Below are 19,796 nucleotides of genomic sequence, written 5' to 3'. Positions count from 1 at the left end.
AAGTTGTAATAAAAAAATATATATAAAACACTATTCATCATCATCATCATCATTAATATATCAGCCTTTAACACTGCTGAACATAAGCCTCCTTCTTGGTTTTGCCAGTAGTTGCCGCGCTTAGCAAGCGAGTTGGCAACCGCAGTTAGGCTTTAGAGATGTTTTAAGAGGGATGTAGTCCTCAGTGGTATCAAAGGCGAAGGAGGTTATTTCTTTCCATCAGGTGGGCTATCAGCGTGATTGCTATTCTAAATTATTATAAAAAAGAAAAAATCTGACGGAATAAACTGTGAATAAGTAAACAAATAACAAGGTTCAGGTGCAGTTCTGAAGCCTGGCGCAGTAATCGGAAGTCGACGGAAGTGTTTACAGAAACTTACTTCTAAACTTGTCGAGTTTGTTCGTTTACCGTCGTTTTATTAACATTTACAAAGTAAAATAGGGTAAGGTTTTATATCATCTGTAACATTCGACTGTTATTTTTTAACGCTTTTAGTGCCATTGATTTTTACTTATATCTACTTAAAAATGCCAAAGAAATCTTTGTCGTATTGATGTCATTTACCCTTGTCTCTAAAAAACTGTATCTTTCCCCAAAAATTATCCAATTTTAATATTTTTTTTATAGCAAGCTAAACAGCGACAGATTTCCCGAGCGCTATGACGCTCGTGGCACTTTTAGTTGCAATGCGCACGAGCGCAATGGCGCTCGTCGGCACTCAAAGGGTTAAACGTCAACGGAAATGAGGTTCTCATAAGGACTGTTTTATTGTCTATGTTACACGATGTCATTGCCATCAATATGAATTGATTTTCACATTTCTTTTTAGAATCGATAGAATACAGTTCCAAGTTCTTTCTATTTTAATTATGACGAAAGCTGTCTTTATTTGGGGGAAAAATATTAATGGTGCACATTTCCGCGTTCTAAATTTAAATATATTTCATATTTTCTGTGTATGAAACATCTCGTCATCTATGGATACTTTTTATTTCTTACTAAATTAGTAACTAATATAAATGATATCTTCACTAATTGTCCAATGACTTCAACATTTTTTTTAAGCGAAAGGATTTACTCCCTCCTTATCTATGGTCTATACTATTACTTTTGAAACAGTATAATTTATTTTTCTATTTTGTGAAGTTGGTTACGATTTTCTTTTACGAATATTATAAACTTGAAAAAAAAAAAACCCAATTTTTGGTCGTTTAATAATAAAGTCGGGATAATTCGATGAGCTTTCATGTACTCGTATTTATTAGTTTTTTATAATAATTTATTACTGTGATAATCTTCATAGAAACTACGAAACCTCCTACAAAATTAGTTTTGTTCAGTTGGCTAACGTAAACATAAATACGGCCCGCAAAGGATCAGAACAAATAATGGTACAAGAAGTGATAGCAAGTTGAAGAGAAATTGGCTGGCGTGCCGCCAGAGTTTCCAAACAAAACTCTGTAACCATAAAATGTACGGAAATAAAACTACATAAAAATAAGGCAAATAAATATACGACGACTCACGACTATAAGCACTAATGGGTATTATAGTACATTACTGCAGCGGCCAGCAACTGAGGCATTGATGGACAAATATGCAAATGTGGGCCGAGGCGTAGCCGAGGCACATATACGTGAGTCCATCAATGCCTAGTTATGGCCAAGGCTTGTATAGTACTTTTCTCAAACAATGCGCGGAAATCAAAAACACAAATTTACTTTTTAAGTTCAATGACGAATAACGAACAATAATAATTTTTCACGCACCATAATGTTTCTTTGTATTTTTTTTTTCAATAAACAGCTTTCTATTTGCAAGCCAGTTCGAAATTTAAATAAAATCTTTTATTACTTGTAGTTACCTCCTTGGTAGCCATGTTTTGAAGTAAAAGGTCATTCAATTTTTAAATTACAGGACAAATATGAGTTTACATAGTAATTTATCTGGCCGCATAACACGACAGATATGGATTTTCATACAACTTTTGCCGGCCGCTGCCTGCATATATCTGGCCAGTACGGCATTTTTTATTTATCTCGAAGAAGATTGTCAAAATAATGCTCACATTTCCAAGTATGTTTGGGAAAACATATTTAAAATAATAAGAGAGGCTTGGTCTTTTAAAAAAGGAATATATATGTGTTTTCAGACACAAATCCATTTCTGCTCGGATCCAGGATAGGCACCAGACATTTTTGGGGTGGGTACGGTCCACCTGCTCCCCCCTCCCCTCTTAAATACGCCTATGCTAATGGGGCAGCCAGAGACATTGGTCGAATTTTTTGAACGTAACTTGACGTGACCATATTTGTCCAAGCATATTGGAATCTATAGTGAAGCGGTAGCGGTAGGCTATCATCGCTTGAATTAATTTGGTTTATAATCGATGTTTTCCATTATTGAAGAATTAGTTGGAAATAAAAAAAAAATCTAAAATGTTGACGATTTTTTAAGTGATAAATTTTAATATGTTTCTCTTTTGACATTTGCTATTGACATTATATTTTTATTTGACTTTTTGTTTGTTTTGAATTTTATATGATTTTATTTGACTTTGTTAATATGGTTTTGTTAATATTGTTCTCTCCTATACAATCCTACAATAACATTAAGTATTTAGTTTATATCTAATCTTCACAAAACATTAATATATTTTGTAAGGCATAGGTAGATAGAAAGCATAGATTTACTTTGTAAGGCACTTGAAATTGCCACTGTCCTAGAAATAATATTTTGCACGCTAATGTTAGCAAAACATGTTAGAACTATACAAATCCTTGAATGAACAACAAGTTTGTCTTTGCACTTACTATGTACATATGTTTGCAAATAAATTTATCTTTATCATTATTAACTTTAAGATTGTGTTCCACAAAAAAATATCAATAGTGAGAAAACCAGTTATTTTTATTTCAAATTAAATTACTGAACGGATTTTGGTCAAAATTATTATTATTATATAATTAAATATCAATCTGTAAGTATATTCTTTAGGCACGGTTTTTCTTAATTGCTTTATAACAGGCGGTGTTTTGAGATAACAAACATAAAAAAACAACCGAAACGAGAACTAACTACTTTTTGAAGTTGGTTGAAAGAAGCCTAAATTCTTCTCCAACCTAACACCACGTTTAGTTATATCTAATTGAATAACTGTTAATTAAGCTGTTAATTTTTTTTTATACAACTTAGAATGGCAAATAAGCTGACGGCCCACCTGATGGAAAGTGGTAACCGTCGCCTATAGACATGAGCAGTGCCATGGACATAACAGAGTATACTGTTTCGCCCATGATACCCCCTATGTGTTGCCATTGCTGAGGACTCAGGTGTTATTCCTCTGTACTCAGTAAATTTATGTCATATTCCACCCTTCAAACCAAAACACAGCCATGCAAACACAACTGCTTCACGGTTGAAACACGAATGGGACAGAGGTGCCCAAGCAAACGACTTTTATACAACGTCTCCCTCTGGTGTTAATGAGCCAAGGGGTAATAGATATACACATTTATAATATTAATAATTACTTAAGAATTATCATAGATAGATATTAGTTTTTGTTCAACCTTATGCTCCCGGCATAGAATAGGTCACGGCTTCCTTTCCCGTGGGTGTCATAAGAGGCGACTGTGGTTGTTAACTCGTCTGCCGAGGGTGGCAACTACTGACAAAGTACCCATTTATGAGGGAGGCTTATGTTCAGTAGTGGATATTAATTAACGGTTGATATAAGTAATCTTTATTGTTCCCACCAAAAGTATATTATTTAAAAAAAATCTATATATGTATATATATGATATATTAAGACCTATTATTATCGTGTAGTGTAGGGTTCAATGCACTCATGTTTTATATTTTTTGTGTTCAATAAATAAATAAATAAGATCATATTGCTAAGACTCTGTGAACTCAAATCGTGTAATTTAGATGCATAGATGCACATCAGCAGTATAATATAAGAGCTAGACAGAAAAAGAGCCGCAATATCGAAGAATACCCGACACGGCCGTAGAATATTAATTGCCGAGGCGAATAACTTTTTAAATTACAACCAAAGTACAAGGCAAGTGGATCACTAATTAGAGGTTTGTTTAAACGGCTTCCTATAACATTAATTCGAAGAGATTTTACCTCTTAATTCCAACATTATTGGTTTGTTCCCTTTTATTATAAGATAATAGTAGATATTTTATTTAAGACGATGGAAATTTTTGTACATAATTAGTAGGCATTGATAATGTGGATACCGATCCGATATCTATATATTGGGTTCCTCCAGTTATTGAGGGAGAACAAGGGATGAGCAGCAGCGTCGCTCTTAAAACATCTGTATAAGCCTAACTGTAGTTGCCAAGCCTCCTGCCAAACGTGGCAACTACTGGCAAAACCTCCTTTATGGGGAAGACTAATGTTCAGCAGTGGACAGTTAACGGCTGAAATAATAAAAATAATAATGTTAAATTTTTTTTATTTATACAACTTAGAATGGCAAATAAGCTGATGGCCCACCTGATGGAAAGTGGTAACCGTCGCCTATAGACATGAGCAGCCCCATGGACATAACAGAGTATACTGTTTCGCCTATGATACCCCCATGCGTTGCCATTCCTGAGGACTCAGGTGTTATTCCTCCGTACCCAGTAAATTAACGCCATATCCCACCCTTCAAACCAAAACACAGCCATGCAAACACAACTGTTTTACGGTTGAAACACGAATGGGCATATCTTAACTACTACATGGATACTATGGGATCAAATGACCTAATATCAATTTATATTCAAGAAGGGCACGGCCTTAACAAAATCTTTAATATTTTTTTCATATTATATTGGACATTAACTGTTTGCTCATTACTTCGTACGTTTGAATTTCAGATGTAGTAAAACCAATGAAATAGCCCACTTCTCTATGGCGTAACAACATGAAATAAATATACACTAGATTTTACGTTAGACTTTTAGGCATACAGCTATGGAAACCGCATCCAATCTAAGATCGAGTTCCCAATTTTATATTTTTTTATCTGTCTTCAGAACTTGATCAGTTTTCGATTGAATCACAGCAAGAATGCATTGGAATTTGTATACGATTCATATCAAATTTAAAGTTTCAAATAAAAGTAAAAGTTCACGCAGTTTTAATAACCTTCTTCGTAAATTTTGCGCTCACTCCATTTCCTTTTATTCTAATTCCTTTACTGTGCAGACAGTTCGTTTGTAGAACTTACTACCTGCCTCTATTCGGTGTGCTCAATCTCTCGCTAGCTTTAAAACCTCTGTTAAATCCTATTGTCTCTCCCATTAAGTGCTATTTTCCCGTGTTCTCTTTTCATCTTTCAGTTTCATTCTCTCCTGTTGTATGTGTGCTTTAAGTTTGTTTATGTTTATATTTGTTTATACGTATATATGTTTGTATATATTAATTTACATATATAATTGTGCGTCACCTAACCTATGTCTTTTTTTCTTTTCTCTATGTCCTCTACCTAAAGGTTGTCTGGTAGAGATTGCTTAGCAATAAGCGCGTCTTTTGTATCATTTCTCATTACAGATAAATGTATTTACTATTTTATAAATGGTGCAATAAAGTGTAAAATAAATAAACAAATAAAAGTCTTAAAACTGCAAGATTTAGATACAAAAGTGAAAATCTGTAAGTACTTTATATTGCTAATATTAAGTCCCAAATATCTACATTAAGAAATCTACTCAACTTTAGATCAATCTATTAAAGCTCAACATTTATCTAAGAAAAAAAAAATATCGTTAGAATACCGAATAAGGGATAAAGTCGAAATGAGGGTTGTGTCAAGGGTACAGATGGGCAAAGCACCGGGTTTAAACCCGGTGCTTTGGTAAAAACCCAATAAACACCCATAAACTCCCATAATCACCCAAAAAAAATAGGTTTTTACGTATTTTTTTGAAAATATGTAAGTAATACCAATAAATTATTTTTATAAATTGTATTGATCAATTCTACAATATTAAATAAAACGTTAACTAATAATATTTCAGGAAATTTTAAAAATCTATATATAATAAAATGAAAGTAATTAATTTTCAGTGTTTTCATGTTGCAGTTGATCAACATGTTGGCCTTTTGCTTCCCGTAGATACTTTAAAATTTCTTCATAACACCTCGTTCGCACACATGGCCGTATATATTTAAATTCTTGAGCCACTAACAGTCCGAAATACTCATTTCTTTTATCCTCTTCTCCATAAATTAAGCATTTAGAACAGTTTGTTTCTTCTTTCAGTAAATTTTCTTTTACTTTATCCTCGTTTTTTTCTTTGTTGCGACGACGCTGGGTAAATCATCTGGACACTGGGTCTCACTATCGCCAAATATATTTGGAGATCGGCTTCGGCTACGGCTTGGCAGACATTTTTTTCTTTCTACAATTTTAAATTAAATTTATTAGAATAAATGCTTCGAACACACGCGATCTAAGTACCTTTTGTGTTTATTATACCTTACCTACCTAGGTATAAAAAGAGTACTTACGTAGATTTTCTTTTATTAACTGTTTTATACGAAGATCTTGATCTCTCAAATTAGCATCCATTTTACTTCCAGTGATTATCAACTAAATTAATAATCCACAAAGTATTAAATAACGTTTTTATGAAATATTTAGCACAAAAACAATACCCTTTAAATATCGATCGTCAGTAACTGTGGCTGACTTACCTATATTCTAGCAAGCAGGACTGCCAGATGTGAAGGGGAAATCCCCAATAAATTGTTGCATGTGACTGATGATGTGAGCATGTTCGTTTCATAATAAAAATGTTGCCAGGTAACCAAAAAGTCGTATGTTTTTGTGCGAATTACGATCATAATCTTTACGATCGTACATTAAAAAATAGACAAATAATAGTATGAGTACGATTTAAATCGTATATCTGTCAACCCTGCTAGCAAGACAGCGACAAAATTACGTTGCATAACAATGTAGCCCAAGCTTATATCTTATGAAATATACGGAAGAGATACGGACTTAGAAAAAACAGAAATGTTGTTCTTTGTGGAAGTCATTGATGAAATTCTATGTATTTTAGCCCGCAAACTTTCTTCAAACAAAAACAGCGCCATCTAGTATCGAGTTCTGTAATTATCTCTTTGTTTATGGATTTGAAGTAAGACCGCCACGCATGCAATACATTATGACTGGGGATTCCCCTATTCGTCGACGCTGAATATGAGGCGACGACAATCACTGTCAAACGTGTTCACTATTACTCTGACTCTGGTAACGTGACTTCCTGGTAACGTGTTAGGTAGGAAAAGCAGTAAAAAAGTGCATATTAAGGGAGCAGATTTGAAATAATATTTATACTTAACAAGAAATAATTAAAGGTAAGTGGATTTTTGAATGATACAATTATATCATGATCACTTAACAATTTTAACTTAAAATTAGATGTATTATTACAAGCTTTTATTTAGCTTGCGTTATGTAAATAAAAGTATGTAGGTATGTTCGTATGTTGATGCAATTATCCTCAATCCTCAACCGACTGGGATAAAATTTTCCATACACGTTTATTTTGGATGATAGTGCATAGTTAGCTGAGAGTCGTCATTGGATAATAATGGTGGATAGCCTAAGATGTGTACTAGATATTTATTTTTAACATAATATGCGTAAGTACCTAATCGAATTAAAGAAGTTGCTGAGAAAAATACAGAACAATACGATAATAAACTAGCGTCTGCGTTTAATCCTCCGAGGAGATGTAATTTTACAAAGGTTTTTTGTATTTATTTTATTATTTTTTTAATAAATTTATTGTAAATAACAAGAAATAATCATTGTAAAAAAATAGGCACTCTATTGTTGAATTTTCGTCAGACCAACTAATCATCGTTCATTTTTTTAGGTTCAATGGGGAGACCTAAAGATTTACGCATATGGGAGCACTACCGTACTTTACCAAACAAGTCTGTTTCTTGCAAGCTTTGTAATAAGGTCTACAAATTCAGTAATGCTGCCAAAATGCTTCAACATCTTATCACTTGTCCAAAATCTCCAGAAACATTAAAAGACTCTATGAAACTTATAAAAGATAGCTCGTCCAAAACCAAAATGTCTGGACTGTCAGAGATAGAGACAAATGATTCTTTTATAAGCCCCTCGTCGTCTGCTAACACTACAATAAATGCTGAGTTTCAAGACACCGATGATCATATAAAAACAGAATTAGCGAGAGCTATATTTGTAACAGGGACGCCATTATCGATGGTGCAACATCCTTTATGGATACAATTTTTCGAAAAATTGCAACCAAAATTTAAAATACCTTCACGTAAAGCTTTAGCGACAAAATACTTAGATAAAATATATAGAGAAATGCGTTTTGAGTTAAATGAGGAACTAAATGCTTGTAGTTACTTACACCTTCAGTGCGATGGCTGGTCTAATTTAAGAAATGAAGGAATAATAAACTTTCTTATATCAAAACCTCAACCTGCATACGTTAAAAGTTTGAATACAGAAAGTAATCCTCACACTAGTGAATACCTTAGCCAAGAAGTTGAAAAAGTAATGAAAGTGTATGGAGCAAATAAGTTTCTTGTACTTATTGGCGATAACGCTAGAAATATACAAAAGGCATTCGAATTAACAAAACTCAAATATCCACATGTTGTTCCTCTCGGTTGCTGTGCACATATCCTTAACTTGTTGTGCCAAGATATTGTAAAGATACAAGAAGTAACTGTGTTTATTATGCAAGCCATAAATATAATAAAAACTGTTAAAAGGAGTCAACGATTAAGTTCCTTGTTGATAAAATCAAGGCAGGGTGAAGATTCTACACAAACACTAAAATTGCCTTGTGCTACAAGATGGGGAAGTCATGTTACTTCGTTAAAAAGTTTGAAAGCAAATAAGATAGCTTTGCAAATATTAACAGTTAGAGAAGATGTGGTAATTTCAAGAGATATTAAAGATTTAATTCTAAGTGATGATTTCTGGACGAAGACAGGGGAATGTATAAGTATTTTGGAACCAGTCACTGAAAGCATATTTTACTTAGAGAGCGACCAGAATCGTTTGCATCGCACATACATTACATTTAGAGATGTACAAGCTAAGATACGTTTTGCATTAAATGAGATTTCGACATTGAGCGAAGAAAGCAAACAGCAGATTCTAACATCAGTATCTTCAAGATGCAATATGGCAATGAGGCCAATACATTTTGCAGCATATATTCTAGACCCCAGGACTCTAGGAGTCGAACTTACTCAAGAGGAAGAACTTAAGGGTATGGAGTTTATCTACAATTTAAGCCAACACTTAAGTTTGTCAAATGTAATGGCAGATTTGGCGTGTTATAAAGCTAAAGAAAACTTTTGGGCCAGAGGATTTGTATGGAGCTCATTAGATAGCATTGAGCCCCTAATATGGTGGAAAGGTATTTGTGGTTCCACTGAGTTAAGCAAAGTAGCGATTCGTATTCTATCAGCTCCCTGTACTTCGGCAGCCACTGAGCGTTCCTTTAGTATCCAAGGCTACATACATAATAACAAAAGAAATCGACTTACAACTGAAAGAACTGAAAAAATTTCATTCATTTGTTATAACTGGAATCTTAAACATAAAGCTGAATGCGAGGACATTCAGTTTAATGAAGAAAATACCTTAGAAGCTTTCATTGAGCAAGTAAATGAACATAACAGTTTAGACGAAATAGAGCCTATCGAACCTATACAATTCATCGCTTGTAATAACTCTGAATCTGACAGTGATTGACTGTAGTTTTACATTTTACTTTCATCTCTTTCTTAATAAACTCAAAATCAAATTAAAAGTTTTTTATTCTGTAGGCTGCATAATAATATTGTCTATGTCCAGTATAGTGGACGTCTTGCGGCTGAGATGACGATGATGAAGTACAAAATCATAAACACCCAAAAATTTGGGTGTTTATGGGGTTTAAACCCAATAAACCCAAAACACCCGGTTTTTACCCACCAGACTTTAAACCCACCCAGGTGGATTGCCCATCTCTAGTCAAGGGTCGATTTATTAAAGCTAAGTAACTACACATAATAGATAAGTACCTCACAAATAAGGCACAATACAGAATATGTGTAGAGTGTTTAATATCAAACATAATTACATTGTTTTAGCGACATTCGTGATCTTGGTAGTAGTAGCTGGTATGACAGGGGGAGGTCTATGTTCAGCAGTGGACTGATGGCAGATATGGCGTGAATTTACTGGGTACAGAGGAATAACACCTGAGTCCTCAGGAATGGCAACGCATGGGGGGTATCATGGGCGAAAAAGTATACTCTGTTATGTCCATGGTACTGCTCATGTCTATAGGCGACGGTTACCACTTTCCATCAGGTGGGCCGTTACCTTGTTTGCCATTCTAAATTGTATAAAAAATTATAATATTACTAGCTTATAACAACAATCTGTGGGACCGGAATATGTTCATTGACTGGGATCAAAAGTAGCCTATAACCTTCTCCATTTCATATAGTACTTGCATACCAAATTTCATAGTAATTGGTTAAGCCATTAGGGCGCCATAAGGTAACAAATAAAGTTACTCACGCATTTATAATATTAGTAAAGATAAGGACACTTAAATACCTATTTATACGCTAAAATACCTATTCTAAAAAGTCCTAAAGTCTCTATTTCGTGACAAAAATCTTTGGTAACTTTGACGGAATGGCAACATAGTTGGTTACCATTCTCGTTCTCGTCCATTCCTCTAATCCATCTCATCGCAAATCCAACGCCAAGCGTGGCCTATCCACAACTTAGGCACTTAAGTGTGAGGAAGCAGCAACAAAACAAACTGCCCTGAAGTTATTTATTCAGTCGATATCGACCGTCTCTGGTCGAATACGTGACCGACCTATGTAAGTTGATTGCCTCGCCTTCAGTTAGCGTGGAAAAATAAATTTGTCGTTAGAAATGAAGGAGCGCCTAGAACTGTTTCGTACTATCAAAGAATGAGTACTCTAATAGTATTTGACGTCGCTACAATTTATTAGTATTTGATAAGTAGATTGTTGGATGACCCCCCACTAGATGGAGTGAAGATCTCAAATGCTATGTAGAAATTCAGTGGATGCAGGTGGCTTAGAACCGTTCCTTTTGATAGTTTATGGGGGAGGCCTATGTTTAACAGTGGACATACAGTGGCTGAGATGATGATTTATCAAATTATTCTACGAAGGAGGTTGTTACTTAGTTTTTTGTGTATATGTTGAGCGATATTCCCGTAAATATGTACCTCATTTGATTATTATCTGATAAAGTTTAACTCCTTTTTGGTCTCATATAGTTTAATTAAGTACAAAATCTGTCTTTAATAGTGAAGCGGTTTTTAAAAGAATTTTTTTTTTAGTATAATCACATATCTAATAATCTGTCCAGAGGGAGACTTTGTACAAAAGTCGTTTGCTTGGGTAACTCTGTCCCATTCGTGTTTCAACCGTATAGCAGTTGTGTTTGCATGGTTGTGTTTCGGTTTGAAGGGTGGGATATGGCGTGAATTTACAGGGTACAGAGGAATAATACCTAAGTCCTCAGGAACGGTCACGCATGGGGGTATCATGGACGAAACAGTATACTCTGTTATGTCCATGGTACTGCTCATGTCTATAGGCGACGGTTACCACTTTCCGTCAGGTGGACCGTCAACTTGTTTGCCATTCTAAGTTGTATAAAAAAATATCTAATAATGTTATATTTTTAATGCGTCGTACAATAAAAATGTAACGTAATTGTAAAGGTTGTCTGAATCCCAAAAATAGATTGAAATCATCGAATTAGAAATACAATCGTGGGCGAGCGACCTGAGACTAATATGGGGTTCGGATGCGGTGTTGGCAATTGTAATGAGTTCCAACAAATAGGAGGTATTAGCAAAAATATACTCACAATTATACCCTCATACACACATTCATAAAAATATACTCATAGCTGTGTAGGTCTCGGCATAGTATAGGCCACTCCTTCCTTTCCCGTGGGTGTCGTAAAAGCCGACTAAGGGAGCTTATGGTGGAGAAGTGAGCAGCAACATTCATCTTGAAATATGACCAAAAGTCAAATTGTAGTTGCCAACCCGTCTGCCAAACGTAGCTACTACGGGCAAAACCGGGAGGGATTATGAGGGAGGCTATGTTCAGCATTGAACGGCTGATACACCAACTCACAGTTGTATTTATTGACTAAATAAAGTTCTCAATATCGTTGGCAAAAAAATTTACTCTTTTATGTATATAAAATGCTTTGGTCTACAAAAATAACAAGACATGATGGGCATTGCAATGTGTTCTGTGATGTCTACAGTTACAATTATTTGCAGTTCCACGTTGTATACAAACGTTTCAATAGGAAAGAGTAAATTTATTTATTTAAAGGAACACCAACAGCATATTGAATTATAGCATATATAAAAAACATTAAATATAATACAATATTAATGCACATGCCTATTATAGGCAAAGGCGAACTTTGTTCTAAATAGCAGCATGCAGTAATAAAACATATATGTATTTGAGATATAAAATAATGAGTTCAGTGAAAAAAATACAAGACATATCTTATAAAATTCTGACATAGAACAAAATTAAAAATAATACATTGTTCTAAAAAACCTTTGTATCAACAGCCAGTATTAAAACTCCAACAAACTTTTCTCTAAAAGAGATTTTTTCCAGTCAACCTAACACAGTGACATAGGAAGTAGTGAGTGTGCAGTATTGTAGTAGTATAGCAGCAGTTTTATCTTCATACACTGAAATTTCTCTATCCCTAACTTAATCTATCCGGATGGGAGGGATTATTAGTAATACGGAACACCAGTCTAATTGCAGGTTTACATCTACATGGTCCCTGAAAACCTACACAATGGTTTTCAGGGACCATGTAGATGTAAGATTTCATCAATCAATTCCAGATGTATACGTTACGAAGAGCTAACTGACCTGCCATTTTATTCTCATTCCATTATCATCCATTAAAAAAAAAACTTAATCTTCCCTTTGCATTGAAATATAGTTACACAAATTTAGCTGTTTGACGGAAGAAACACGTCAGGGACAGAGGTATCAAACTCTGCAACTTGAAATAGGTTGTGGCGGTATACCATAGCACTCTGGAAAGGCATCGCATGAGAGGCACCATAGGTACAATGTATGCTGTTTATAGACAATAATTACCACTTTCCATCAGGTAAGCCGTCAGCTTGCTTGTCATTCTACGTATCATAAAAAAAATCGCCTAAATTTCAAACCACTATATTCGTCAGTCCTTACTATTAAAACCGGAACTAGTAGTGTTGGGGCTATTTGTTTTTATTTAATGATAATGGAAAACAAATTAAACCTGAAGTATCGGTATACGATAGTTGGGCACTAGTTAATTAATTACATGAGGACAAAATCACGTCAGTTAGCCCATCGTGCCGAATTCATCAGGAATGATATTGAAACCACATGGAAATCAAGCTGATATATTGCTAACAATCAGGCTGTTTGATCCCATTCCTAACAATTCTATTCCCCCCTATTGGCACTATTAGGCCTTATAGTTCCGATAATGAAAATACAATCTAAAGGAAATAATGTTTTTCCTCCTCCCTGTCATAATATTGACATTAATATTATGAAATCTTTATTGCAGATGAAGCTCACGTATTGAACGTATTTCACGGGCCCGGCAACTGTCAGCAACACTCAATTTTTTATTTCCTATTTATTTCCAATCGCTTTGTATTGTTTACGTAACGTTTCATAAGGTATCCTCCGTTAAATTGTAAATTATATTTATTTAACAGGCTATAAGTATGATGGAGCAACTTGGCTTCACTGAGAACAAATTTTTGACACTAGAATAGCGACACTCTAATTTTAATTAATAGTAGTTCTAATAATTAAAATTGGGTTCTACAAAAAAAGGGTTCAATTGTAATAGAACCAGTTATTATGATTTAAAAACTAAACTAATAACCAATCTGTAAGCCTTTCCTTTTCAGAGTAAAGAAGAATTTTCCAAATCAATTTACAGCTTTAGTTATGAGGTAACAGACATAAAAAAATACAACCGAATGGAGAATCTTTCTTTGTGAAATTTGTTAAAAAATAGATATTCTTTATTATATGTATTTGAACTATGTATTTATGCAGGCGGAGTGCTGATGAAGGGGGATAGGTGAAAATGAAGTCAGGCCAGTTTCCTTATCGTGACTATGTTGATTTTCAGAGGACTGCATAAAGATCGATCAGTCTGGAGTACTTTGCTAGTAATGGGGCTGCTAGTAAACCAATTAAAGTCTCAGTGACTGATATGGGTTTCTCCCGATAAGGCAATTATTTAAAATTTCTCTTACAAGGTTATTTAAGGTTTTGTTATATTTATTATATTTTTTTATAAAAATAATATACTAGACCAACACTATCGAACGCGAATAGAATAATTAAAATCCTCAAGAAATTAAAAAGCTATTGCGTTACATATACACAAAATAGTATATATGTTACGTTACAGATTGTTTGCTATTCTAAGTATCAATTATAAGCAAAAAAATTTAAGCCCTCAATTTTTTTTAAGTTGCTCAAAAATAAACGTTGAATTCTAAACTCCAGGCAGTAAGATCTAAAGCTACGCGATAAAGCAATCCTCGTTTCTACTTAATTATAAAATTAGGGGATATTTTATTATAATTAAGCTCCTCAGGGATTATCTGAGGCCAGAGGGATTTTTGGTTGTTTTCCTTTAGAGCTTGTTTTAATGTCAATGTCAAATGGTACGGTACACTCAGACTCGAATTAATAATTATTATTAACAAACTGTCTTTTACTCACGACTTTGTCTGCGTTATCGTGGAAAAAAGTACTTTCCCTTTTTGTTCTATTTCATATACCAAATTCCATAGTGATTGGCTAAACAGTTAAATCTCTTTCTTAGAGTCTCACAAACTCACTTTTACGTCCTATAAGTGCGAAAGTTTGTCACGAATGGATGGATGTTTGTTATTCTTTCACGCAAAAACTACTAAACGGATTAGAATGAACAATTACATCATGCATTCTGAAACCATAGTTAAAAATTTATAGCTAATAAATGAATGATGCAGGGAGTCAGTGGATGCAGGTGGCTCAAGACCGTTCTTTATGGCAGTCTATTTTAGCTATTATCCGTCCACTGCTAGACATAAACTTCCCCCATATATGAGTATGTTCTAACTTGGCGCATAGGATACTTTATATACTAATTCACGCAGGTGAAGCTGCGAGATGCAGCTAGTTTATAATATTAATAACGATTGAAAAGAATATTATTTCAGTCATAATTTACAGGCGCTACCTACAGATAATTTACAAATTACGGCTGAAATAATATTAACGGCTCTGTCCATATGAATTTGGAATGCTAATTTTGAATATGATCTTATATATTTCATATAATATAGTATTTTTTTTATTTTTAATTGATTATCATGAAAATATAGAGTTACAGAAATTATGTTACATTAGCATTCAGAAACCACGAAGGTTTATTTTAATACTAAATACATTAAAAATATTCAATTTGTATTAATATCATGCAAGAAGTATCGTTTTAATTTACATTTGATGTTGCTAATAGTAATATTACCCCGTATATCTTACCCGTAGTCTTAAAATCTCTTCAGTTGAAACGTGATAGAAAAGAACCGAAACGACCGAACCGATACGACAACATAACCTTCAAGAAAAGAGCATATTCCTTTTTAAAAGGCCGACAGCACACCTGCAATGCCGTAGGTGTTGTGGGTGACCATGGGCGGCGGTAGTTACTTACCATTAGGTGAGCCGCATGCTCGTTTGCCCCAACAGAAAACATTATTTATTGAAACATTTTTAAAACTTGCACATCCTAATATCCATTCCGAGGAATAAAACAAAATAAAAACCGAGGCGTGATAAGCCAAAACATACGTTGGGTTAAAATGTATCCTATATTTATGTATGCACCTCATTTCATTCAAATCCTTGAAGTTATTCAAACGTGATAGAATATCCAAATATGTTTACTGATTTCAAATTTGTTAAATGTATAAGATGAAATATTGTATAGATATTTGAATATTAAATATTTGTTAATCTATCATACTGTTATACTGTAATGAAGTACATTAATTGACATGAAATTGCAATTGAGATATTGTTTTTTTATAAGAATTGTTAATTTAATATTTAAGTATTTAAAATTTTGCATGCCTAATTGTGGCGAAATATGTGGACTTAGTATTATTTTATCTATCTGTATATTTACCATATTTCTTGCAAATAAATATTCATTAATTAATTCATACTTAAAAGATGGAAAGAATTTTAATGGGCAAATAGACCATACCCTACATAGATAGAACAATTCATATACCTACTACATTTCGATTATTTTGCATATTGACCCATATAAGAATAGCCACAAGATTTAGTTAGTTCTATAATTCGTATTTTATAGCTATGTTGTGTGGAATGTTTTCTAGCATATTGTAAATGCTCCTTTCGTATTTCACCATTTTCAATGGTCATAAAAACTCGAATGGCGCGGACGTGTTTGCTGTATTGAACCTTATGTGACGTCAGTAGAACAGGGAATTCATGATTTATACATTTTGCATGGGAGATAACGAAAAGGTATTATTTTTGTAAATAAATATAAAGAATGCACTCTAATCGTACATATTTATACGTCGTCATATCTTAGTACATATTTGAAAATGTTTTTAAACACTAACCGTGTAGTATTGCCCATTGTTTTCTCATTGTGATTATTTCTTTTAATTATTTATATTTATAATAAGTTTACTATTGTAATCTTTTGGAGAAAACAATAAAGAGTATCTATCTATCTATTAACTTATGAATCTGAAAATTACTAGAAAACTATAGGTACCTGTTTAATAAATTTTTAACCTCTTTTAATCATGAATAATCATTACTATTATTTATATTATATTTGTATAAATTTCAATTAAATCTGTGATAATTTCAACAAAACTTAGTTGTCGTTACAGCCGCGTGATCCCAGCGTAGTATAGGCTACCGTGGGTGTCGTAAGAGGCGACTAAGTGAAATTAATAGACGGGGATTGACAGCAGCGTCCCTCTTAAAGTATCACCAAAGCCAAAAACCCCCTTTTGGAGGAGGATTATGTTCAGCAGTGGACAATAGATGACTGATGTGATGACAATGATGATGAGACTATACATATAGTTACAGTTTATTTCAATAAAACATTATAGTAACAAATAAGGTTCATTTTTACGATATTTAAGTTATATTAAAAATTTATTTATAAAATATTGTATAGGTTATATGCCGTCATTAACTGAACGTCAACAATCAAGGAATATATACTCGTCCATACCTATATCTTTATAAAGAGTCACGATCGATTAAAATGTATTTAGCTATGTGTGTTGTCGGTTCGATAAATAATACTATAAACTTAGATTATATAGATAGTGTCTCCATACAAATATTTCGAGTAATGCGGGTCAACTTTTCCATACAATTTTGTGTGATAAATAGTTATGAGTGATTCTTTTATAACTTGTATATTTATTTTGTTTTACAATTTCTGCATCTTTTTTAATAAATATAAACTCTTTTTTTTATTAAATAATTAAATATAAATACGTAAAGATACATTGTGTGCATATAGAACACTGATAAAAAAATTTACTCGATCTTGAGACTCGATGCTCTGTCTCTATATCTAAGACACCTACGTGTAAGGGTATATCTACGTATAGAATTACATCAAACATTAGTGTGTATGTAATTGCGTGGAGCATCGAGCTTATATATATATATATATATATATATATATATATATATATATATATATATATATATATATATATATATATATATAATGATAGCTGCTTAGAAAATCTTGACATCAGATGAGTAGTAGTAATAATAGTAGGAGCTTTAGTGTGTTCTATCAATGAAGTTGATCAATTCTCAGAGAAATATGCGTCGAAAAACAATAAAAACTTATAAGCCTCTCTTATAGCTAAAAAAATAAAGATGGAATATGGGATGGCAATAGAAATGGAAGGCTTAATTTTCTTGTCATTTTTCAATCTATATTCCTTTGCGAAAGTTGTAAAGTTTCACTAATAGAATATGGGACCCAATTTTAAGTCGCTATTTCTCAAATCCCATCTTTTAATCTAGTATTTTATATATATATATTTTTATTTGATTGCTTCGCGAAATTACTGTTTTATGGAAAAAATATGGATGCAATAAAGAGTAAATAAATAAATAAATAAAATTATAATAATTTTTATTTAAATAAATTAGAAATTTAATTCACATTGGTCCTTACAATAAAGATTTTGCTGCGATGTCAAATTGAAATTTTAAATTTAGAAATAGACTTTTGTAATAGCGACTCAGAATTGACTCTCATCATCATCATCATTTCAGCCATTATCTGTCCACACCTGGACATTGACCTCCTCCATAGGCTGCTATAAGGAATGGTCCTGAGTCAGAATCGACTCTATTCCCTTAGAATAAATAGCCACCATTTCTCATATGATATCAATTCCATCCATTAAGTATGTTCTCTGTAAAGAAGTTAACATGATAATTCAAATATTAATTCCAGTAAAATTATTGTTCAAGAGCATCTCTCCCTATTATACATGTATATACTTATATACAACTCACAGTTTCCAGGCTCTTTTAATAATAGAATTCGTTCACGTAAAATTTCTCTGAAAGGAAACTAGAGGCCTATTCTTACATTAGGTACCAATTTTTCACCTTTGTCCAAAATATCCCAGGGTCCGCTAGTCTAATTCGATTAGGGTTTTGGTTCTTTATACAAATGGATTGGTTTTACATATTTACAAATTATAGTATACGTTAGATCCATCTTAAGGTAATACGATTTTTATGTGTATTGTACTCGTACGATATCTTCGAGTTCCGATAATTGAAAATTATTTTTGGTATCAAGACAGTTTATCTATACTAATATTATAAAGAGGAAAGGTTTTTTTGTTAATTTGTAATAGATAAACTCAAAATCTACTCAATTGAGTTTAAAAATTCGTACAACTATAGAAAGCTGCATTATCAGCGAATATTAAAGATTGTGTGTGCATGTGCGCGTATGTGCATGTGCGCGTATGTGTGTGTGTGTATATGTGTATGCATGCGTGTGTATGTGCGTGCGTGCGTGCGTGCTAGCGTGCATGCGTGCGTGCAAGCGTGCGTGCGTGGGTGCGTGCGTGTGTCGTGCGTGCGTGCGGGCGAGCGCGTGTGCATGCGTGCGTGTGTGCGTGGTGCATGCGTGCGTGCGTGCATGAGTACGTGCGTGGTGCGTGCGTGCGGGCGAGTGCGTGTGCGTACGTGCGTGTGTGCGTGGTGCATGGATGCGTGCGTGTAGCGTGCGTGCGTGCGTGCGTGTGAGCGTGCGTGCGTGCGTGTGTGTGTGTGTGTATGTGCGTGGTGCAGTGGTACCCAGACATGGTAGTATAGTATATTTTCATATACATTTTATAATTTCAGACAAAAATTCCTAAGGCAATGTATAAGTAACATTTAGACTGCTAAATAAGTTAATTTTTAAAAAAAACCTTGCGTGTCTTGCCCTGTGTGCTTTAAAGTATGTACGTCTATTAAATTGATTACATGCATAATTAACGTCCGCAGAGAGCTATCACTTAGTTTTTCACCATTAAGGAATTAAATTAAATGCGGTTACTGTACACGCAATCACTGTTTG

The 19,796-nt window shown here is 33.6% G+C and overlaps 2 protein-coding genes across 4 annotated transcripts in view; both read left to right on the top strand.

Annotated features, from left to right (window-relative positions):
• The window catches only part of LOC113512973 (transmembrane protein 151B-like), an 84,335-nt gene that overhangs the window by 15,855 nt on the left and 48,684 nt on the right, over positions 1 to 19,796 (top strand). The window lies entirely within an intron of this gene.
• On the top strand, positions 5,831 to 10,033 carry LOC128200557 (uncharacterized). Of its 2 annotated transcripts, XM_052894365.1 has the most exons (3): positions 5,831 to 5,942; positions 7,078 to 7,375; positions 7,900 to 10,033. In XM_052894365.1, exon 3 carries the CDS (start codon positions 7,905 to 7,907, stop codon positions 9,774 to 9,776), a length of 1,872 nt encoding a protein of 623 aa, XP_052750325.1. In that variant the 5' UTR covers positions 5,831 to 5,942; positions 7,078 to 7,375; positions 7,900 to 7,904; the 3' UTR covers positions 9,777 to 10,033. The 2 variants fall into 2 exon arrangements, with proteins under 2 accessions (XP_052750325.1, XP_052750323.1); XM_052894363.1 differs by lacking the exon at positions 5,831 to 5,942 and having other exon boundaries at positions 7,028 to 7,375; positions 7,900 to 10,032.

The sequence above is a fragment of the Galleria mellonella genome, unplaced genomic scaffold (genome assembly GCF_026898425.1).
Source record: "Galleria mellonella isolate WM207_F2 unplaced genomic scaffold, CSIRO_AGI_GalMel_v1 utg21, whole genome shotgun sequence".
In the NCBI taxonomy this organism is placed as follows: Eukaryota; Metazoa; Arthropoda; class Insecta; order Lepidoptera; family Pyralidae; genus Galleria; species Galleria mellonella.
This window is presented reverse-complemented; position numbering and strand designations above follow the sequence as displayed.